Source organism: Manis pentadactyla, chromosome 10 (genome assembly GCF_030020395.1).
Source record: "Manis pentadactyla isolate mManPen7 chromosome 10, mManPen7.hap1, whole genome shotgun sequence".
Taxonomy (NCBI): domain Eukaryota; kingdom Metazoa; phylum Chordata; class Mammalia; order Pholidota; family Manidae; genus Manis; species Manis pentadactyla.
In genome coordinates this window covers 83,724,464-83,747,016 of record NC_080028.1, presented here as the reverse complement: position 1 = coordinate 83,747,016, position 22,553 = coordinate 83,724,464, and the positions used below count along the sequence as shown (strand labels likewise).

General features: G+C 51.9%; 3 protein-coding genes across 5 annotated transcripts; 2 read left to right on the top strand and 1 right to left on the bottom strand.

Moving 5' to 3' along the window:
• Positions 1-5: 5 nt before the first annotated feature.
• On the bottom strand, positions 6-2,393 carry MYL11 (myosin light chain 11). Its single transcript, XM_036917677.2, has 7 exons — positions 2,260-2,393; positions 1,550-1,645; positions 1,231-1,306; positions 953-1,057; positions 759-837; positions 440-488; positions 6-350 (listed from the first exon to the last, which is right to left on the bottom strand). The coding sequence occupies exons 1-7, from the start codon at positions 2,260-2,262 to the stop codon at positions 246-248; spliced, it is 513 nt and encodes a 170-aa protein (XP_036773572.1). The 5' UTR covers positions 2,263-2,393; the 3' UTR covers positions 6-245.
• Positions 2,394-5,803: 3,410 nt separating this feature from the next.
• Positions 5,804-16,129, top strand: TBC1D10B (TBC1 domain family member 10B). Its single transcript, XM_036917679.2, has 9 exons — positions 5,804-6,892; positions 9,767-9,866; positions 10,138-10,245; positions 10,342-10,448; positions 13,396-13,510; positions 13,633-13,698; positions 13,893-14,082; positions 14,424-14,578; positions 14,665-16,129. The coding sequence occupies exons 1-9, from the start codon at positions 5,964-5,966 to the stop codon at positions 15,286-15,288; spliced, it is 2,394 nt and encodes a 797-aa protein (XP_036773574.2). The 5' UTR covers positions 5,804-5,963; the 3' UTR covers positions 15,289-16,129.
• A 1,387-nt stretch (positions 16,130-17,516) lies between these two features.
• Positions 17,517-22,184, top strand: CD2BP2 (CD2 cytoplasmic tail binding protein 2). 3 transcript variants are annotated; one of them, XR_008992168.1, is made up of 8 exons: positions 17,539-17,993; positions 18,512-18,607; positions 18,840-18,969; positions 19,092-19,249; positions 19,360-19,795; positions 19,872-19,978; positions 20,050-20,232; positions 21,835-21,972. XR_008992168.1 is itself a non-coding variant. In XM_036917680.2 (7 exons), exons 2-7 carry the CDS (start codon positions 18,539-18,541, stop codon positions 22,108-22,110), a joined length of 1,176 nt encoding a protein of 391 aa, XP_036773575.2. In that variant the 5' UTR covers positions 17,517-17,993; positions 18,512-18,538; the 3' UTR covers positions 22,111-22,184. The 3 variants fall into 3 exon arrangements, 2 of the variants coding, with proteins under 2 accessions (XP_036773575.2, XP_036773577.2); XM_036917680.2 differs by lacking the exon at positions 20,050-20,232 and having other exon boundaries at positions 17,517-17,993; positions 21,835-22,184; XM_036917682.2 differs by lacking the exon at positions 21,835-21,972 and having other exon boundaries at positions 17,540-17,993; positions 20,050-20,297.
• The last annotated feature ends 369 nt before the right edge of the window (positions 22,185-22,553 follow it).

Sequence of the window (22,553 nt, the reverse complement as noted above, 5' to 3'; positions counted from 1 at the left end):
CCACGTGAGTCTTAACTTTACCAGCGGGAATAAGAGACTGGAGTGGCGGGTAGAACTACCCCACCAGGCCGCCGGGGCACTTTATTCATTCATTTGTTGGGCACTGGCTTTGTGCCAGGTAATGTTTTCAGCCCAGCCTCCCACCTGAAACATGCTGAAGGCGTCCGCCAAAAATAAACAAAGACCAGTTCAATTTTATTAGGAGTCGGTGTCGGGGTCGTACTGGCAGAGAACTGAAGGGTCCCCTACTCCTGGTCCTTGGCGTCGCCATGCGTGATGACGTAGCAGATGTTCTTGTAGTCTACGTTGCCGCCCACGTCGGGGGGGAAGGCCGCCCACATGTTTCTGATCTAGAAAAATACGCAGTGGCATCGCCTACCTGTTCCTTACTCTCCGCTCCCCCATCTCTCCCCCTCTACTGGCCCGCTCCCCCACTCACCTCTTCCTGGGAGAAGCGGTCACACTGCGTGGTAAGCAACTCCTCTAGGCTGGAGAGAGGTGACATGGGGAGTTGAAATAGGGCTTCATGATTCATTTCCATTTTTCCACCTCATCCTTGTTGACATTCCCAGACTTGCCTTGAAAACGGGTCACTCTAGATTCCTCATTGCTCTCCCAAACACTGCATGTGCTGTGAAAATTCAATCCTGTCGCCCGTTTCCCCAGTCCTAATCTCTCCCTTATCCCTAGCAGTGCCTAACCTTTGGTAGGAATTTAAGGAGGCTTTCTGTGCGTAAGGAGCTGGAGAGGTCACTTACAATTGCTTCTTGATGGTGCCCTTCCCCTCAGGGTCCAGGACCTTGAAGGCTCCAGTGATCACGTCCTCGGGGTCGGCACCTGGTGGGTCGGAGGGCATATGAAGCTTAAGGGTTCTGGGGGGACTTGAAGGGTCTGTTCATGAAAGGTCTGGGGAGGATCAGCTGGGGGCTTAGACCCAAGACCCTTCATTTACCTTTGAGCTTCTCCCCAAACATGGTCAGGAAGACTGTGAAGTTGATGGGACCGCTGGCTTCCTTCATCATGGCATCGAGCTCCTCATTCTTCACATTGAGGCGCCCTGGAGGTGGTGGTGGGGGACCATGGGCTGGAGTGGAGTCTTGGGGCTAGGGAATGATGTTTCCCATAAATTCAGATGATCTCACCCATTTTTCATCTGGGTAGACTGAGACCCAGCAGGGCTAGAACCCAAGGTTGCTGAACTGAATTTTTACAGGTGGAGTGGGGGCTTACCCATGGCTGCAAAGGTGTCCCGCAGGTCTTCCTTGTCGATAATGCCATCACGGTTCTGATCGATTACCGTGAAGGCCTGTGGAGGGCAGGGACAGGGAGGGTTTACAGGGCCATACTTTAGTATCCCTACCCCAAGCAGATCAGATTCTGGCCCCCTGCCAGTTGTCCTCTTACATTCTGAGCAGGGAGGGGAGGAAGGAACTCTAAACCCTTCCCCTCCCCCCCAAACAGGTGCACATTCCAGGGAGGGGGTGTGGGAAGGAGGGGCAGCAGGGGGTGCTTTTGGTCAGCCTTCAGTCTCCCTTCTGTCTTCACTCACCTCCTTGAACTCCTGGATCTGAGTCTGATCAAACATGGAGAAGACATTGGAGCTTCCACCCTCTGCCGCTGCCCTTCTCCTGGCCTTCTTGGGTGCCTGGGGGGTGAAGGTTGGGCAAAGGGGTCCATGGATCCATCTGTACTCTCTGGAGGCAGTGGATTAGATTCGGGGTTCTTTGAGTCCATTCTTCTAAAGGAACTCTTCTGGATCGAGGCTTCCCTCTCCTTATGACCTCTTTGTTGAGGGGACTTGTTTTGGTTGCATCCTCAAATTCCTTTCTGTAGTCCTTGAGTGTCCATCCCTCCAACCTCCCCAATGATGGGAGGGTCCTCCCTTTCTCAGTGCCCTAAGCCTGCCTCCTCTGAGTCCCAAACTTGCTGTGTGACCCTCATCTACTCATTCACTCTGTCTGAACCTCTACTTACTCATTTATACAATGGCAGTGAGAATCCTTGCCTGACTGGTCCCAGAGGGTTTCAGGAAGATGCAGGAAGGTATGGAGCATGCTTTGAGAGGGACTCCATGAATGGAGTGTCTGGGAAAATTATCATTAGGCCATCATTCTGTACTCATCCCATTAGTGATACCAAGAAAAGGAGGATTCATTGTTTTTCCTCTTGCTGGACTGGGAACCAGCTACTTTCTTTCAGAGGGTGAGGCTGTCCTGAGGTCTGAGGGATCTGGGCATGGGCTCAGGGATTCTCACTCACCATGTCTTTGGTCTCCTAGGGGCACAGCAGTGGCTCTGTCTAGAAAGGAGCAGAGTCAGTCTAGGGCTGTTCCTCTGGGGTTATATAGTCCTGCCCCAGGGAGCCCTTAACATACCAGGGTAACCTTAGCCCTATGAGTGCCCACCCCGGATACCAAAATAACCCTTCTCAGGGCCTCTCCTTTCTTGGAAGGCCAGCAACAGCTGGAGCTCAGGGAGGGAGGGAGTAGGGAGTGGATCTTGGGATGCATGTTTCTCTAGGACCTGGGCAGGAAGGGATGTTCTTTCTCCCAAAGAGGGGGCTGGAATGTGCCAGAGTTCAGAGAGGATCCAAGCTGAGGCACAGTACTGGGAGAGAGATGAACCAGGCCCCTGCACTTCTGAGTAGGGTGTGCCCAGATTTAAACCCAGTTGATTTGTTGAGCACCTATAGTGTGCCAGGTACTGGGCTGAGCTTTGTGGGGGCACTTTGGCAAGCACAGTCTCTGCACTCCTATTGTGGAGTTCAAGCCAAGTGTACATATGTGTTGTGGTAGTGGCAGAGTTGAAATTTGGGTGGGAGGGAGCCATCTGGGGAAGCTGAAGGTCAGGAAGGTCATCTACATTCCCTTCAAGGAGAGGGGGGATTTTCTGAGGAAAGATACAGGGCATGGAATCACTGGGTCTGAAGAGACTAGACAGTCTGGAGCAGAGAGCCTGCGCTATGATCTTAGGCTTTGTGCTTCAATTCCCTGGGCCTTGGTGTCCCCCTCTATAAAATGGTGATTAATTCCTATCCCACAGAACTTTCAAATGTGAACATTATTTGGAAACAGTTGTGAAGTATAATCATTATAATTAATATTTAATTATAATGGCCCTGCCTTGGTGGAACTTAGAGTCTAGCTGTGGAGACAGGATATATGCAGAAAATTACATACTAGCTGATCAGGAGTGCAGAAGTAGAGGCTGTAGCTGCTCTGGCTAAGAGTAAGGGCATGACTTTATGAAGGTCAGTAGGAATGAGTCAGGTGAAAGTGGAGGAGCAGGCATACTAAGCAGAGGGCATGGATGGGCATAGAACTGGAGAAGTGAAAGGTCACAAGTGTTCAGGTTGCTACAGCTGTGATCATGCTTGAGTATAGGATGCCAAGGGCTGGAGACCAGACATTGGAAGGCTTTCAATGCCAGGATGAGGGCTGTGAGACCTTCAAGCCTTGGAAAGGTTTGAGACAGGACATGGTCTAGTGTAAGTCTATAATAATTTCTTTAGATACTGGTGTGAAAGTGGAACCCAGAGCAGGTGAGTCAAAGATACCAAGAGGGAAGCTAATTGGTCACCTCCTCCTGGGTGGCTGGGATGGCCAGTAGCTTTTCACTCCATTCTGGGCAAGAACCAGCTTGGCTGACTGTGTGACTCTGAGGTTCCTTCTCCTAGGGGAAATAGTGGCTGAGGAAGCTGCAAGAGGCCAAAGTTGGCAAGGACACCCATCTCTCCTTCCTGCTCCCTCTAGGACCTGATGTTCTCAGGAAGGTCCCTCCTCTCCACTCCCTCCTCCAGTCTCATGCCAATGCCTCTAAGACATTTTCTTTTCTGGGCACTGGGGTCCAGCCACCTGTTGTCTCATAAGAAAAGAGAAGGAGCCACCCTGAACTTAGCAGCTGCCCTTGGCTTCCTGCACTGGCCCCTCCCTGTTTCAGCTGACAGCTGCCTCACCTTATATGGTTACCATGGGGGTCCAGGCCCAGGGAGGAGCCCACCTATTACTGGGTTCTGGGAGGGGAGGACAACTCTAAAGAGGGGAATGGGGGAAGTGCTCAGGAAGCTTGGGTCAAATGGAAAGTGGAGAAATTGAGAAGGAGGAGATCAGAAACCATGTATCTCAGACACTGAATGTAGTTCACAGGATCAGGTCTGCGCTAGGAGCAAGGAGCCTGAGAGAACTTAGGAACCAAGGACCTGGGAAGTTGGGAGCTAGGCCTGACTGAAATTTCAGGATGGTGGACTCAGTATGGAAATTACAGCCCTCTAAACTGGGGGCTGAGGGGAATGGGCATTATAAAGTGTAAGGTTCGTAAAGTCAGAGCTTTGTGTTTGTAGTCTACTTTAGCCTGGTGTGGCTCATGAGATTGGAGCCTGGTTTCTCAGCAGAAAATGAGGATCATAGAGAGGTGTGGCAATGAAGGGAGAGGAGTTGAAGGGATGGGTCCTGAACCCCCAAAAGAATAAGAACACAGATATGGGAGTTCATGGTATTGGGAATTCATGGTTTGTGGTTTGGGATCCCCACTAAATTAGAGTGGTTACTCAGGGTTAGGTAGAGAAATTGGAGCCTGGATTCTAAGTAAGAGTTCATATAAATGAGGGTTTGAGGAGAGGGGCTTGGGGCTTGGGATTCCCCCAGGAGATGGTGGATCCAGAAATATGAGTCCCTTAGAGCATTTGCGGGGTCTGGTTATAGTCGTCTGGGCTTGGAGTGCTGGGGTTAGTTGCCGGCCAGGATGAGAGAGAGAGTGGCAGTCGAGAATACTTGATCAGGCACTGAGTCGGTGGTGGGGCCCAGGATCTCACAGACCGCCAGAGGAGAGGAGTTCGGGAGCTGGATGGAGAATAGGGGCCCATAAAGGACTCAGGCACGGCAGCGCAGCTCTCTTTATTGCTTCACTCTCTTTAGAACTGCACTAGCCCCCGCCCCCTGTCTACGCAGTCTCCAGCTGTCACACCACCTCCCGCGCTTGTCTCTGGCTGTCACCGGTATCCCTGGGCTGGCACCGCCCGCTGGCTCTACCCGAGCCGTTTGTATGCTGCCAGTCGCTGAGACAGCTATCTTCCTCCCTTGCTGCTAAAGTGAGAGGATGCGCTCATTGGCTGACGAGGCAAATTAATTGCAAATTTGGTCCGCCCCTCCCAGCTGTCATTCCTTTCTGATCTTGGGAGCGCTAAAGAATTCCTCAGATCTTTCTATTGACTGCCGGTACTGCCTGTCACCGCCCAAATAGACGCCACCGTCTGTCAATTTGACCTCCGCCTATTTCCCTTTCCATTGGCTTCCTTTTTACTGTTCTTGTAGCAAGGCCCGCCTCTTTTCTCGTAGCCCCCGCCTCCTTCCGCAGGCATTCACTCTTCAGCCAACTTTATTGGCCAGGAGGTTCAGCTTCACGCTTTTCTATTAGTTACTTCCTTCTCCCCGCCTCCTGCCTTCACTCGCCCTCTCATTGGTCTGATTGCCTCTACTTTACCGTTTCCGCTTTCCAAATTATCCACCCCCTTCCCTCATCCGGCCCCACCCATCCTTCCAACGATTGGCAGAAACCCTCTCACCTATTGTTCGTTTAAGCCCTCTGACGAGACGGGAGAAAAAAAGGAGCGCGATGGAACCACTCGCGCGCAGGCGTGAAATGCCGAAACGTTGGCCGCTTAGCCGGCACCGGGGCGAGTGCGCAGGCGCGAGGTCGGCTGCTTGCCCAAAAAGAGAGGGAGGGGCGGGGGCGAGAGAACGCTAGGAGTTAGAGGGAGCGAGCGAAACCCTCACGCCTGGCGCTCCCGGAACCCTGCCCCGCCTCCGCGCGCCCGGCGGCCATCCGCTCGCCGCTCCCTCCTCTGGCGCGCTCCAGGCCGCGCCCTTCGCCCTCTCGCCTTCCTAGGCGGGCGGTGCGGAGCGGCTTGAAGGCCGGCGCCTTCTGCGGCCGCCCCGGCAGAGGGGATGTGAGGGGCGGCCCGCGGCCATGGAGACGGGCCCGGCGCCCCTAGTGGCCCCGCCGCGCCGCCATGGCGCCCCCGCGGCCCCCTCGCCGCCGCCCCGCAGCTCCCGGGCCGGGCCCTTCGTGATGGTGGCTCAGGGCCCGCCAATGACCACAGCCACTTCGGCCCCGGTCACTCTCGTGCCCCCCGGGGCGGCGCTGCCAGCCTGGATACCGGGGCCGACCCAGACCTCGGCTCCAGCCGCGGACGCAGCCCCGGCGGTCGCGGGCAGCACGGTGGTGGTGCTGACTCTGGAGGCCTCACCCGAAACCCCAAGAGCACAGGTCTCCCGAGGCCCAGAGCCCCTGGTGCCTGCAGCAGTGGCAGGAGACAAAATGTCGATGGCTCTGGCTCCTGGGGCACACTCTCTGAAGACGGAGGAAGCTAGAACCTCACCCGCCCCTGGAACAGGTATCCCCACCAGGACCCCTTCCGGAACGGCTCCTGGGGCCCTGACCGCCAAACCCCCGCTTGCACCCATGCCGGGAACCACAGTGGCCTCAGGAGTGACTGGACGGGTTGCAGCAGTGACAGCCGGACAGGTGACAAGTGGGCATGGAGGTGCAGCATCAACAGCACGGGCTACAGAGAACCCCTCGGGGCCTGGCACAGGCCCTCCCGGGACGTGTGAGACCCCGGTAGCTGTCGTGACGGTGACCCCAGCTCTAGAGCCTGCTGAAAACTCTCAGGACCTAGGCTCCACGTCCAGCCTGGGACCTGGCATCTCTGGGCCTCGCGGGCAGGCTCCGGACACTCTGAGCTACTTGGACTCCGTAAGCCTCATGTCTGGAACCTTGGAGTCCTTGGCAGATGATGTGAGCTCCATGGGCTCAGACTCGGAGATAAATGGGCTGGCCCTGCGCAAGACGGACAAGTATGGATTTCTTGGGGGCAGCCAGTATTCAGGCAGCCTGTGAGTATGCGGTGGGCACCCAGTAAGAATGCTTTAGGGAAGCAGAGGATGGGGAAGGAAAAATGATACAACTTTCCCAGGTTTATAATCCAACAAAAAAATGATACTCTGGTAGCCCAGCCACCTCTTCAGTTTTAGGGGGTGATTGGTGGAAGTAGGATACTTGGTGAGGTTTCTGTGGCACTCTTTAGAGTTTCTGACCAGGTGTCAAGAGTTCTGGGATTGAGTTTCAGCCTTGCCTTTGATGTGTTGTGTGCACTTGAGCTAGTGTCTTCCCTATATCTGTGAGGTTTCCTTCTCTATAAAGTGAGAGATTGAGTGAGATGATACTTAAGGTTGTTCCAGGTCCTTGATGTGAAACTACAGCTACAGGCCAGATATTCTGGCTGGTTAGCTGGGCAGGGGTTCTGGTAGAGACCTTTGGTCCCATAGGGGTAGAGTCTGGAAGGGACACAGGCGTCTCCCCTACTCCACACCCCTAGGTCTGATGGGGTGGTGAGTTGGGGAAGTCTGAGTGATGGAGGGGAGACCCTGAAGGCAGGGCCCTTCTGCAAAACAGAAGGGCAGTCTTGTGTTTTCACTGAAGGAAAGGGGTTGGGGGAGGCCTCTTCCCCATTTCCTCATTTCCCCAGCCGGGCTTATTCTTTCCTAGTTCCCTCCAGGGGCCTGAGTCACTCCTGATGTGGGGGTGTGATCACCTCTGACTTCTTCCTTCCCTCTCTCTGGATCTGTCCATTGTCCCTCTGTTCCTTTAAGTTGCTGGTCAGTTCAATCTACAGCATCTGAGCACCCAGGTGCCAGGCCCTCTCTTGGGTACTATGGATAAAATAGTTGTTTCAAAGTACTTGTCATCTAGAGGAAGAACAAATACTTAAATACCTGGTTTCAATATGTGTTAGATTTAGCCTAGATATCATCACAGGATTTTGTGAGCACTTAGGGAAGGGTTATTTTGCCTAGTTTGGGAGTTCAGCTGAAGTTGATCTGAATTGTGAAAATGAGTAGGATTTAGTTGGGGCTGTGCAGGAAACCTGCCTGGTGGTAGGGGAAGCCCTGTGGGAGGGTATCCTAGGTAGGGTTCATAATCCAACAAAAAGTGAGAACACCTTTGACTGGGCACCAACATTCATGGTCCCTATGAGGGGAAGGCAACTGAAGTTTGACCTTGCTGCTTTCCCATGCATGAAGGATGCATTGCTGTATCCAATTTATAGGTGAGGAAACAGGTTTAGAGCAGCTGAATGAATTGCCTCACTCAAATAATCTAGATCTATGTAACCAACAGCTCTCTCCTCAATACCATGCTGCCCTAAGGAAGTTGAATTGAATTTGATTTTAATGAGCCCCTCTTGTGTTCAGGCTCTGTGCTGGGTGCTATTTCTCTGCTTTGTTATTTTGTCCCTCTAAAATCCATTCTCCATGCTGGAGGAATGTATTACTTAGGCAAGACTGACTGAGGCACTTGTTTCCTTAAAAGCTTTTAGTAACTCCCCATTGGCCACATAGGCTCCTTATTATCTGTCTCTGCCTGTCTGGTCTTCCCCACCATTACTCACTATGCGCTTCGTGCTGTGGTCCTGTTGAACTGATTGTAGTCTCTCTCCCTACTTACTAAACTTGTCCCACCTGCCAGGAAAGTCTTTCTCCCCCTTCTTTTCCTGCTAAGTTCTACTCAGTCCTTCATGGCTTACTTCAGATGTCCCCTCCTCCAGGAAGCCTTCCCTGCTATCCATTTTCCCCACTCCAATTAAGGTGCCTCTTCTATGCATTTTTGTCATTGTAGTCCCTACCACATTGTAGTTAATCTCCCCTGCTAGCTTGAGCCGTTCTTGAGGACAGGAAAGGTATTTTACTTTTACTTGTCCTTAGTAGAGTTTGGAACTAACTTACAGAAGTTAATGAGAGATAGTCTCTCTGTTTAAGGAGCTTCTAGGACAAAAGAAACTAGTATTTAATGAGCCCTTCCATTTAATAACCCTTTGTATACAATTTCTCAATAATCTCATAACTCTGTGATGTGATGTAGGTGGTAATATTCCATTTTACAAATGAGGAAGAGACTCAGGCTATCATTTGCCAAGACTACCCAACTTCTAAGGGACAAAGAGGGATTAGAGTTCAGGTCTGTCTAGAAACTCAGGCTCACTCTTCCATTTCTCTCATCTCCTGGTACTGGCTCCTACAAGTAACTGTTTCAAGACTGATAGGGCATCTTGAGAATGAAACTTGGACAGAGCAGAGGGTGCAAGGAAAGTTTGATTTGCCTGGAATTCTGGGGTGATTTCAGGAAGGAGGAGGTAGAGGGAATTGCATATGGCCCAAGGGATCTCAAGAGTCTGATGGAAGGATATCTAGACATTTGCTTCTAAGGAGACAAAGTAGTATATTAGTTCTGTATTTTATTTTATGGATAATAATTGCTATTACTACTATACCTCATACAACTTCTCAGATACTGTTTTTCTCTCTATCTTATAAGGAAATTGAGGCATAGAGGAATTAAGTGACTTGCCCAAGGTCACCAATGAATATGTGGTAAATCTAGAACTTAGATCTAGATCCAATGCAAGGTGTGGCTTTAAATATGCCATACTCTCTCTGCAGACTTGTATATGTCATAAGTAGGATTTGAATACAGCTCTGTATAGAGATCTAACATGAGAACATAATCTCTGTACAGAGATTCCTTCCAAAAGGAAAATGTCCTTGCAGTGTGGCAAACTAGGGCCTTGGATGGCTAAGTAGCCAGATATCCTGATATTTGGGAGCTCATGGAATGCTTTTATGTTTGTTTCTCATTTGAGCCTGGGGGCGGTGGCTTGCTTCAGTTTTTATACTGCTAACTGATCCCTTCCATGTCTCCCCATCTGGCAGTGAGAGCTCCATTCCGGTAGATGTTGCTCGGCAGCGGGAGCTCAAATGGCTGGAGATGTTCAGTCACTGGGATAAATGGCTATCACGGCGTTTCCAGAAGGTTTGAGAAGGCTGAGTGGTGGGCAGGGGAGGACCCACATGCTCTGGGGAATCCCAGAAACATGATAGTATCTGTTCTGTGGACCACACTGCGGCCGGGGGTACTTGGGCTGGGAGGAGTATCTTTAAAGATAGAAAGCCAGGCTAGGTCCAGTGGAGTAATATCTGTGGGATGTGAGAGGGATGTCTCAAGGAGCCCGAGGACTGCTGGGCAAAGCGTGGAGGCCGTGCCAGCTCCTGAAGCTATCCATCTACCTGCTACTCTGCCTTAGGTGAAGCTGCGCTGCCGGAAGGGGATACCCTCCTCCCTCAGAGCCAAGGCCTGGCAGTACCTGTCCAATAGCAAGGAACTCCTGGAGCAGAACCCGGGCAAGTTTGAGGTACATCCAGGGTGTGGGGTCACATGGTAACTATCTGTGCAAAGGGTGTTATCAGTCCCCCTAGGTTCTGAAATAATTCCTGCTGTCCCACTGCAGGAGCTGGAACGGGCCCCTGGGGACCCGAAGTGGCTGGATGTGATTGAGAAGGACCTGCACCGCCAGTTTCCTTTCCACGAGATGTTTGCTGCTCGAGGCGGGCATGGGTAAGGTGGCCCGATCATGTGAGTCAGCAAACATTTGTTGAAGGCTTCAGTGGATACAGGGCAGGGTTGAAGGCAGTTCTTCCTCCAGGACTTCTAGAAGAGTGGTCTTACTGGACTGAGTGTCAAGCTATACTGAAGGCAGTATACTGGGATGGAGACTCTGGCTGGGGTGGTGGAGGTGGTGTTGGGGGGAGAAGAGGAGGCACACTTAGGGCTCACTGAGTAGGTTGCATTTGAGCTGGTTTTGAAGGATAGATGGGAGCAGAGTGTGTGAGTGGGGGCCAGGTTTCCTGGCTGGGGATTATGTAAGATGTGTTTGGGCAGTGGGGTTGGGTAGAGCTGAGACTGGAAAAGCACATTAAGGCCAGATGACCAAGGGCCCTTAAATGCTGTTCCGAGGCACTTGGATTTTGTTCCATGTGCTAGGCTTCCTCAAGATGTATACATACCATTCCCTAGTAATATGCAAGATAATCTTAGGTGGTTCTCATATGGATAATTTAGTCAGTAAGTTCATTCTTTTAGCAGATATTTATTGGGTACCTGATATTTGCCAGGCACTGTTCTAGTCACAGATGACAGCAGTCAGCAAAATATAAAAACTGCTCTCATAGGGTTAATTATACTTTGGTGGGGATAGACAATAACTAAGATAAAGAAGGAAGCATGTTGTTTGTGAAATCATGGTATTAAAGAAGAGTTTAAAGCAAGAAAGGGGAATGGAGAATGTAAATGGAGATGGAGTTATAAGTGACCTGAGCTGACTTGTGTTTTAAGAGGACCATTCTGGCTGCTGTGCTCAGAATAGACTATAGGAGACAAGGGCAGAAGCAGAGACCAGCTAGAGACTATATTCATAATCCAGGGTTGAGATGGTGATTGATAGACCAGTATGGTAGCAGTGGAACTATGGGGAGAGGTAGTTGGATTCTGGATACATTTCGAAGGTAGAGCTAAAAGGATCTGCCGGTGGATTAGACATGGCATGTTGGAGAGAGAGAAAAGGAGAGAGGAGTGAAAGCTGATGTTAAAAGTTTTTGCTCTGAGAAACCAGAAGAATGGAGTTGCTATATGGATGGGGAAAACTAGGGGGGATAAGTAGATTCAGAGGGTATATCAGGAGCTTGGTTTTAGAATGTGAACTTTGAAATGCCTGTTGCATATCTAGATGGTGATGTCAAGCAAACTGGATGTATGATATATTTACAAGTCTGGATTTGGGGGAAAGATTTAAACTAAACTGGAGATAAATTGGAAATTGAGAATTGTCAGAGTCTAGATGGGACTAAATCCCACCCATGGGACTGGATGAGGTCATTAAGGTAACAAGTATAGCTACGAAAGGAGATTCAAAGATTGAGACCTGCAGCTCTAGCATTTCAAGAATGGGAAGATGAGAAAGAACCAGCAAGGAGATTGGAAGGGGAAGTTGGAGAGGTAGAAGAACCAGGAGAGCATGATTCCTGGAAGCAAAGTGAAGAGGGGTCTCAGGATCGGCTATACAAAATGCTACCAATGGGTCAGCTAAGTCAAGCCTGCAAATTGACATCTGGACTTAGCAGTGTGGAGGTAGGTCATTGGCAACCTTGATAGAAGCAGTTTTGTGTGGAGCAGTTGAAGCCTGACTGGAGAATGGGAGGAAAGAAATTGAAAACGGTGAGCCTGTACTCTGGAGGAGTTTTGCTGAATAGGTAAGGAAAGAAATGGTGTGGTATCTGGAGGAGAAGATAGGGTCTAGAGACTTTTTTTAAACTAGAGGAAAGCTAGATGTTGGTGTACCAACGTGAATAACCAGTAAAGAGAGAAATTAACAATGCAGTAGAGATGAGAAGGTTGCTGGAGTGATGGCCTGTGTAGGAAAGAGGGGATGGGATCCAGTGCCCAAGTGGAAAGGCTGTGCTTGGCCAGGATCACAGACAGTTCACCCACAGCAATAGGGGAGAAGGCAGGGACACAGAAGCAGATGGGTTGGTGAATGTAGATGCGAACTGGTGGAAGTTACACTTTTAATTTACTATGCATAAGGTACAATAACTAGCATATCAAACCTGGCATTTCATGGATGCTGTTGCATAGTGGAGAACAAATATTACATAAATAATAGGGGTGGTATGCCGATAAAGCACAAATGAAGATCACACTTCCATGACTGAAGTTTGGGTAATGCTGTTCTAAGCAGTGGTCAGAAGTATGTGTGTGACTGGAGGCAGCTATCTGGGAGATCATTATTTTTTGGGTAAGAGATGAAGGTCTGAGCTGTGATGTGGCTGTGGAGGTGGAGAGAAGGAACAGACATGAATGAAATTCAGGATGTAGTGTTTGTGAGACTTGGCGGTTAGCCATGGAGAGTGATGGAAGGCTCTTTGTTTCCTGATGTGGGGCTGAGTGCATGGAATTCCCACAGTGACAGGGCACTCTCAAGGAAGAGGAGCAGGTCTAGGGTAGAGATTTTATCCTTTTGGATACAGAGACAAGAGAAAGGCTTCTCAAGCCTTCATCAAGAACCTGGGTCCATTCTGCATGCTGGCAGGGAACTGATGAAATCCAGCTGAGATGGATAATGCAAGCCGTGCCCTGGGAGAGCTCCTGGTCTAGGGTGATAAAACCATTCAGACAGTGCTAGAAGAGGGCTGATGCTGTGGTTAGTGAAGACTTCCAGAAGACGGTGACCTTGAAGGTTTATGGGATGGTGGCAGATGGAAGGAGAGCACAGCCTGTGCTGGGTATGGGCAGGGAGCAAGTGGTGTGTGCTGGCAAAGGCGGAAGACTGGGGCCTGGAATGCTTTGATTAGGGTCTGAGTCTTTTGTTTGTGGTAAAGCTTGGAAGTTAACCTGGAACTGGCTCTAGGAGGGATCTGGGTTGGGTCTGTTGCGGCAGTGGGTTTAGTTGGGGGCGGAGCACTCCCAACTCCTATGACTGCCCTCATGTCTTTCCCAATACCCACAGGCAACAGGACCTGTATAGAATATTGAAGGCCTACACTATCTACCGGCCCGACGAGGGCTACTGCCAGGCCCAGGCCCCAGTGGCTGCTGTGCTTCTTATGCACATGCCTGCTGAGGTCAGCATGCACTGGTCCTGGGTGGCGAGGGGCTGGGAGGATCTGGCCAGCAGTGGTGATGGGGAATCTCTCTGCTCATTTCTCAGGCCCTAACCCTCTCTCCTTGCTCTTACCCTTCTCAGCAAGCCTTTTGGTGCCTGGTGCAGATCTGTGACAAGTACCTCCCCGGTTACTACAGTGCAGGGCTGGTGAGCGTCTCGAGGCTGGGTGCAGCGGGGGCTGTGACCATACCACAAGGGTGCAGTGAGGTCTTTATCCCACACTGTGCCCTCTATCCCTTTGCTATGGGCCTTGCCCACTGAGGTGAAGATCCCCTATCAGGGCCAGTTCTATCCCCAGGGGGCCACATCAGGCCTCTTCTTATGGCTTAACCCACTTCCAGGAGGCCATTCAGCTGGATGGAGAAATCTTTTTCGCGCTGTTGCGCCGGGCATCTCCACTGGCACATCGGCACCTGCGGCGGCAACGCATTGACCCTGTGCTCTACATGACGGAATGGTTCATGTGCATCTTTGCCCGCACCCTTCCATGGGCTTCAGTGCTGCGTGTCTGGGATATGTTCTTCTGTGAAGGTACTTTTGTAGCCATTCAGGCCATGAGGGGTCTGGGGTTTCCATGATGGCTGCCTGCCAGAGGGTGGCCCACTGCCAGAAGGTACTGTTGGGCCTAGGCTTCACTGTAAACAGTCTGGGGGCTGGGGAAAGTGAGGCCTGTTTTGGCTCCACAACCAACCTCAGACCCTGTTCTCCCCAGGAACCTGAAACCCATGGCAGCTCATTTCCCTTCTTGGGCCTTCAGTTTCCCCATTTGTCAGGTTGGCAGTAGGCAGAGATGGGGGCTGTGAGTCCTTCCTAAATGGGACAGGCTGAGATCCCAGGCCTGGTCACCCATACTCTCTTCTCTGGCCCTGCAGGTGTCAAGATCATCTTCCGGGTGGCCCTGGTGCTGTTGCGGCACACTCTGGGCTCAGTGGAGAAGCTGCGCTCCTGCCAAGGCATGTATGAAACCATGGAGCAGCTGCGCAATCTTCCCCAGCAGTGCATGCAGGAGGACTTTCTGGTGCATGAGGTAGGTCCTGGCCTGAGCACACCCCATACCTGGTTCAGCTCATCCCCACCCTTACTTCATTCTGGTAGCCATTTCTTCTTTGCTAGGTGACCAACCTCCCAGTGACGGAAGCACTGATTGAGCGAGAGAATGCAGCCCAGCTCAAGAAGTGGCGGGAAACCCGGGGGGAGCTACAGTATCGGCCCTCACGACGACTACATGGCTCCCGGGCCATCCATGAGGAGCACCGCCGGCAACAGCCACCCCTAGGTCCCTCCTCCAGCCTCCTCAGCCTCCCTGGCCTCAAGAGCCGAGGCTCCCGGGCAGGTGGAGGAGCCCCCTCTCCACCTCTTCCTGCCCGCAGGGCCAGTGTTGGGCCTGCCCCAGGGCCAGTGGTCACTGCTGAGGGACTGCATCCATCCCTTCCTTCACCTACTGGCAATAGCATGCCACTTGGTTCCAGCAAGGAGACTCGAAAGCAGGAGAAGGAGCGGCAGAAACAGGAGAAGGAACGTGAGAAGGAGCGGCAGAAACAGGAGAAAGAGCGGGAGAAGCAGGAGAAGGAACGGCAGAAGTGGGAAAAAGAGCAGGAGAAGGAACGGCAGAAGCAGGAGAGGAAGGCCCAAGGCAGAAAGCTTTCACTGCGACGGAAGGCAGAGGGTCCCCCAGCTCCACAGGATGGTGGGGACAGGTCTGTGGCTTCTGAGACCCGGCAGGATGCTTACTTCTGACCTCTGTCCCGGGGCTGGACTGCATGGCCCCCCTCTTTTTCCCTCAGCCAGGAGTGCTGCCTCCAACCTCCTGGCAGGAAAGTGGCTTGATTCTCCATCTCCTTGCTAGCTGCCAGGACAGTCAGAGTGAACAGGGCAGCTGCATTTCCCTGGGCAGCCATGACCAAGTCTGGAGCCCCTCACCTCCAATTAGGCCCAGCTGGGGTCTCTGTCACTCCTACCCCAATTCCCTCTGGGGTCCCTTCCCAGGTGCTGTCCTGATTGGCTTTTTGTCACCTCAGGGGTGACTCTTGGCAATGGGAGTCAGCAGTTTCCAGATTCTTATATCTTAGTTGATCCCCTTACCCAAGAAGTGGAGCTGGGTTCCTATTTCCCTTCTTCAATCCTGCCTGTCTCCACTTCCTGGCTGGGCCCAAGGCTCTCCTCACTCGATTTCTGGACATTTCTGTTATAATTATGTACAGAAGACGTGGTCAGCCCAGGGTGGGGGTGTTTGCTTTGTCTTCTGTTGTTTGGTTTTCCTTCTACAGTGTTCTTACACTCAAGTTTATTTAAGGGGACATGCACTGGAACAGGAATGTCCCCCACTTCCCCACCTACCACCCTCCTTGATTTCCTTCCTCTTCACCCACCTTCCTATGTACTTCCAGACATCCCCCTGCTTTGTCTCACCAGGGCCCCCATCTTTCACCTGTTCTCTTCTATCTCTCCAGCCCCTTTTGGGGTGAGGGGTCTTCCCTTGAGCTCCATGGGGTGGAACCCAATGTTTACATTCTCTTCTGTCTCTGCCCTACTCTGTGGCGCTTTGAGGAGCAGGAAAAGAATCTGCTGTTGTACTTGGGCCTGTCTCCTGCCTTGTTATTTGATGAAGGGCGTCAGAATGAGGACTAGGGAGGGAGAAGGCAACAGAGCAATTCAAAATCTGGGTGTCTATTGAAGCAGCTGGCTGGTCTTGGCAGGTAGGTACCTCTTGGCCTTTGGTCCATCTCTCAGTCATTCATCAGCAAGCAATGGTTGAGTTCCTGCTCAAACTCTGCTTGGGATCTGCTGCGGCCATTATCACTGGCATCCTGGAGCCCTCTCCATACCACTTGCAGTACCAGGATCTCCTTCCCAAAGTGTTCATGCAACTCCTGGAAGCTGGAGGGGGAGCTGAGGGTGCTTAGGAAGCCACAGTCCTCTAGAGGTGAGCTGGGCTCTTGCCCAGCTGCCTGGCACAGCTCCTGGTACTGGGCCTCCAGGTAGGGTAGCAGTGAAGCCAGCTGTCTCCAACTCACCCCAGCCAGTGCCTACAGCCAGGCTCCCAGCTCTTCCTGGTTTTCTGCTGTCAGCTTGTAAGACCTGCCCACCTGTTGTGCCCTCCAACCCTGGGGTCAGGATGGTAAAGGCATAGGGTTCTGTGGCTCCAAGGCGTGACTCCATGGCAGTTCTCCAACAGCATGAGGCTTAGGGGGTTGTGATCTGCCTGGTGCTCCAGGTAGAAGAAGAGGTTTACCCAGAGGCTGAACCAGCGGTGCTGATAGATGATGTTTAGAGTCCCTTTCTTTGGCAAGATGCCTTCATGGTCTGGAGCCTGTGTTTCGTACCCTCGGAAAAAACAGCACAGACTTTTAGTGCAGTATTCATGATAGTCCTATCTGGAAGGAGACCCTGGGGGCATGAAAGAGAAGGGTTGGCCCATCTTATCCTGGGAAACTCCCATACTGTCCAGTAGGCTCTTCCTGGGCACAGCCTTAGTCTAGTGGGATTGAGACTCTTAAGTGTCCTCAAGAGTGAGAGGTCTTGTCCCCACAGTACTGGGACCTGCTCCTCCCTCTTCCCAACCACAGCTGTGCCCCTTGGGCTGATTATAGAGCCTGGGCAAAAGTCCCTGGCTGGGGCCGTTTTAAAGAGAGGGGCTTTATCCTGTGGTTGTGGTCTGAGAGAAAGGCACTGCTGCCCTTCTCCAGGCCTACCTGAGCTCAGGGCACAAGAGGCTTCTAACCAGACTACTGGGTATGGATGCCACTGCCACCTCTCCTGTGATGGCTTCTCCCACCTCAAACCACGAACTCAGGATAGGCGTGGGGTAAATGACCTCCAAAGGGAGCTGGGTTTATAAAGTGCCCCAGAAACAAAGGGCCTTCAGGTTGGCTCCCCAGGGAAAAGAGGAAGGTCGCACCGGGACTAGGAAAGGGCAGACACCTGGATGCTGAGAGTAGGAAGGCAGGATTTATAATGAGATGATAAGGGCGCAGAGCCCTTGGCCAGCCCTGGGGGAAAGGTGACAACCCTGGGAAGGGAAACTAAGGCAGAAACCCACTGGACCTGCTCGAACTTTGCTCCTTTATCGTGACCCCGGACGCCCCTTTAAGTAGAATGCACTCCACTTTTTCCCCGGAGCCTCTAGCTGCTGTAGGAGGGAATCGAAACCACTGCCTGCCATCCCTCTGGTTCGATCAGCGTCTAGGCGTTCACAGGTCCTCCCTTCTAGCCACCGTTGCCCCACAAATTTCACGTCACTTCGGTGACGGGGTGTGTCTTCCTCCGCTCACGGCCCACTTCCGCTCGCTCTTCCAGTTAGTGCTCTAACCTGAGGGAAGCCGCTTCCGGCCTTCCGTGGCGCCTTCAGAAGTTCTCTTCCGGGTGATGGCGGCCGGGTGCCCCGGATATAGCCGTGGCGAAAGCGTCGTTGCTCTTCTTCCCTGATTATCCGGGTCCATTAGGTGAGAGCAAGGGTGGGACTGCTCGAATTTCCGTGGCTCTGCCGCCTCTCTAGTTTGTACACACTAGCCCTGGATAGTTGGGGGTCATCCCGCGGAGTTGGGAGGCCGCGCGGGGAGGAGCGTAGCAGCCAGGGCGCCAAGTCCTGGGCCTTCCGGGCTCCGAGGGAGCTGGGAATGGAGGAGTGGTGTTCGCCCGCGGAGCCCCATCACGCCCAGGACTGCGGGGAGTGGGGTGGTCATGCGGGGGAGCCTGGCTCCTTTCGTCAAGGGTGGGGGTACCCATGGGGAGCTCCTCCGCGCGTCCTCCTCAGCGTCCCCGCTCCAGCAACTCTTTCGGATGAAGTCCCTGGTGCCTTCTGGCTGACAACATTCTTTCGGCACCACGTTCTTGTGCTCCCTTCTCTCCCCAACTGGATCTAGTTACGTACAAGCTGAACTATTTGTTGTACTGGGGGCCCTCTCGCGGTGAGGATCCTCATTGCCCAGTTCCCTCAATCTACTCCTTTGCCTCGGCTCAGCTAGGGGAAGGCCACCTGTGTCCAATCATGCCAAAGAGAAAAGTGACCTTTCAAGGCGTGGGAGATGAGGAGGATGAAATCGTTGTTCCCAAGAAGGTGAGGGGGCCAGATTCCTGCGTTCTGGGGAGGAGTGAAGAGAAAAAAAAGGAACTAGAAGCCAGGAGAGGAGAGAAGCTGTGGGGACAAAGAAAGGGTGTAGAAAGGACTAACATTTCTATATGTTGTCTGAGAAATGGTTTGGAGGATTTGCAGTTTGAGTCCAGATCCTACAGTATTTGGAGGAATAGTCAGTAACTGCATTTCATGGCTTGCTGCCTCCTGCTCACAGCTGTTGGACCCTGTGGCTGGGGCAGGGGGTCCTGGGAGCCGCTTCAAAGGCAAACACTCTTTGGACAGCGATGAGGAGGAGGAGGAGGGGTCCAGCAAATATGATATCTTGGCCTCAGAGGATGTAGAAGGTGAGCTAAACCCCAAAATTGACTGTTGGAGGAATAAATAGGGGCTTCTGGGGATGTGGGATAGGGAGGTGCCTGTCTCTCTTTTGCATGCCTAGCATGAGACCCCTGTGTCTTTGGTACAGGTCAGGAAGCAGCCACACTCCCAAGTGAGGGAGGTGTGAGGATCACACCCTTCAATCTGCAGGAAGAGATGGAGGAAGGCCACTTTGATGCTGATGGCAACTACTATTTGAACCGGGATGCTCAGATCCAAGATAGCTGGTTGGACAACATTGACTGGGTGAGGTCCAGGGCCTGGCATGCCTGGAGGCCTGAAGGCAACAAGTGCTGGGCTTGAGTCCTGCTGGCAGTTTGTAGAACCTGCCCGCCCACCCCATTTTCATCTTACAGGTGAAGATCAGGGAACGGGCACCAGATCAGCGCCTCCTGTCAGACTCAGAAGAGGAGGACAACCTGGGTCGGACACCAATGAGTGCCCAAGCCCTCCTGGAAGGCCTTCTGGAGCTGTTGTTGCCAAGAGAGACTGTGGCTGGGGCCCTGAGGCGTCTGGGGGCCCGGGGTGGAGGCAGAGGGGGCATCAGGGGGCCTGGGCGGCCCAATTCACCCCAGCGTTTAGAGCGGCTTACCGGGTTGGCCGACCAGATGGTGGCCTGGGGGGATCTTGGTGTGTATCAGGAGACAAGGGAACGCTTGGCTATGCGCCTGAAGGGGTTGGGGTGTCGGACTCAGGGACCCCCTGACCCCACACCTTCACCCTCTCTGGACATGTTCGCTGAGGAAGTGGCAGAGGGGGAGCTGGAGACCCCAACTCCTGTCCAGAGAGGAGGTAAGGTTGAATGGCAGAGAAGGGGTGTGTGGGCAGGGCACTTGAACTAAGCCCAAATGACTTTGCCTGTTTTTAGAAGCAGAGTTGTCAGGAGATGGTCTGGTGGATGTGATGTGGGAATATAAGTGGGAGAACACAAGTGATGCTGAGCTGTACGGGCCCTTCACCAGCACCCAGATGCAGGTAAGCCCTTTTCTACTTCATCTGTCTTTTCTCTCCCTGCCCCCACCCCATCAGTCTTCCCTCTTTTGCAGACCTGGGTGAATGAAGGCTACTTCCCGGATGGTGTTTATTGCCGAAAACTGGACCCGCCTGGTGGACAGTTCTACAACTCCAAGCGTATTGACTTTGATCTCTACACCTGAGCCTGCTGAGAGCCCATTTTGGGGGCCCGTTTTTCCTGAACTCTGTGGAGGAACCTCCAGCTGCCTTAGGCAGTGAGGATATTGGGGGCCACTTTTCAGTCAATTTCCCTTTCCCAATAAAAGCCTTCAGTTGTGTATTAGGGCCTTGGCAGTGCTCGTGACCAGAAGCCAGGAACCTTCTCCACAGCCTGTTTGGACTCATCTCAGTCCTTGAGTGTTTCCTTTTGAAGTTCCTCCTTGGGAGTTTCTGGTCCTTTGAACCACCTCACCTTTTTTACCACTCCTAGGGGAGAGCTGGGGCTGGCTCTGCCTGTGGTCTTTCTACCTGGACTCTGCTCACTATCTACAAATCTCTTTACTCATGTACTGTTTTGGTTTCCTCTGGAGTTTCCTGTTTTGCGGTTCTTATATGGCTTTTAGGACCTCAGAGTCTCTGTCCTTGGAGCCAGTATAGGATAGAGCCCCAGAAGAGATTTTAGGGCTGGAAGGAGTGGGACAACTGTTGGGAGTGAGCAGGAAGCCTGGTACTAACTGGCTTCCCACTATCTTAAGTGCAAACTCATTGTTGGCACTTGAAGGACTCTAGAAGGCCAGCCATGCATTGAACAAGCACAAAGAGGGGCACTTGCCTCTCTGGAGGTCACACAGCAAATCAGAAGCTGGCCCAGCCCAATGGGTTTCCTTTCCAGACCTTTTCTTGGCACCAGGCCTTTTCTGCCTGGCCTTTGAGGCCCTGAGACTTATATTTCCTAGGCTCCCACAGTGTGCCTGGCACTTGGCTACTGCCTTGAGGGAACTGAGATAATGGCTGGTCTCCTTTCAGGAATTCAGAATTTGGAGGGGGTTGGGCAGGAGACTGGTATAATTGTATTGTCTAGACCTAACACCTCACACCTCCCAGCAGTGCTGCCATGTGCCACCTCAAACCCAGTTAGGCTGATTGATCTTTTCCATCTCAGCTGTCCTTCGGAATCTCATGGGGAGCTATAAAATTACTCAGCTTCTGAATGAATTGGTCTAGGTAGTGGCCTGGCAGTTGGGTCTTAAAAGCTCCCAGCTGTTAGCAGTGTGCAGCCAGGTGGTTCTCTGCTGACCTGACTCCCACAACAGGTTATACCTCAGGAGAAAGCTGGGTCCTGGATCCTGCTGTGGTAGTCAAGCTGAGCGTGCATGTGGCCAGGTTTCTGGTGGAGTCTGTTAGTTGTGGGAGAGCTGAGCACCAGAGCCCAGGGACACATGGGAACTCCAGAGTGGAAGGACCCAGGCTAGGAACTAGGAAAGACTTGATGTGGGGTGGTGATACTTGAAGGTCTAGTGAAGTCTCTGACTTGTAATAATTAGGCCCACTATAGTGCCAGCCCAAACCTGGCTTTCAATGACTCCAAGATGCCTTCAGTTGTAAAGCATCCTCCTTTATGTGTCATGAAGAAAGAAAACTGCCAATTAGTGATAAAATGTCATTAACTGAAGGGTACCTCCTGATTTCAGCAGTGTTCAGAAGTGAAAAGGTATCTTAGGACCAGTGACATGCAGTATTCAACTTCATATCCCCAGTGACTGACTCATGGTAGGTGTAAATGGTGAATAGATGGGAGCCAAGGGGGTGGGTTCCCTGGATGTGGCACAGGCACCTCAGGTTCCCTCTATCCAGGGCTGACCTCACTTTCTCCTCAGGGCCTCCAGTGTACCTCCCTGGTGACATCCTGTGAGGCAGAATCCCTGAAGATGTCCACATCCTCACCCTCAGAACCTGTGAATGAGCCCAATGTAATCACGTGTCCTATAAAGACAGGAAGTCACAAGGGTCAACGTGAGGCAGGTGAAAATGATGGTGCTGCTGGCTCTGAAGACAGAGGAAATGTCCTTGTGCCAAGGAACAATGGTCTGGAAGCTGGAAGAGGCAAGAAGACAACTATTCCCAGAGCTTCCACAAAGAAGCAGCCCCGCTGAGGATTTTAGTCTAGTATAAACCATTTTGGACTTCCAACATCAAAAAGTCTAGTAAAATTGCTTTGTAAAACAAACAGTATGTGGTCATTACAGCCCCGGTAGGAAATGAACACATACCCCAACCAGCTGAATGCCTCTCCCCTTAATGAATGTCCCTTTAGTTCTCTCTGTGGCCATGTCCCTCCCTCTTTCAAGCCTTTATCAGCAATTAACTCCTTTGCTTTTAAAAAAGAAAACAATTATGTATATGTAATTTTTATTTTAAGCTTTATATTTTACAATGGCTTTGTGGATTTACAGAAAACCTAACAATAGCACAGCAAGTTCACCCAGTTCTTTCAGTGGTACATCTTTCAGTGGTACATATGTTACAGCTAATGAAGCATACCAATACTGTTTTTTTAAAATTTTGGTATCATTAATATACAATTACATGAGCAACG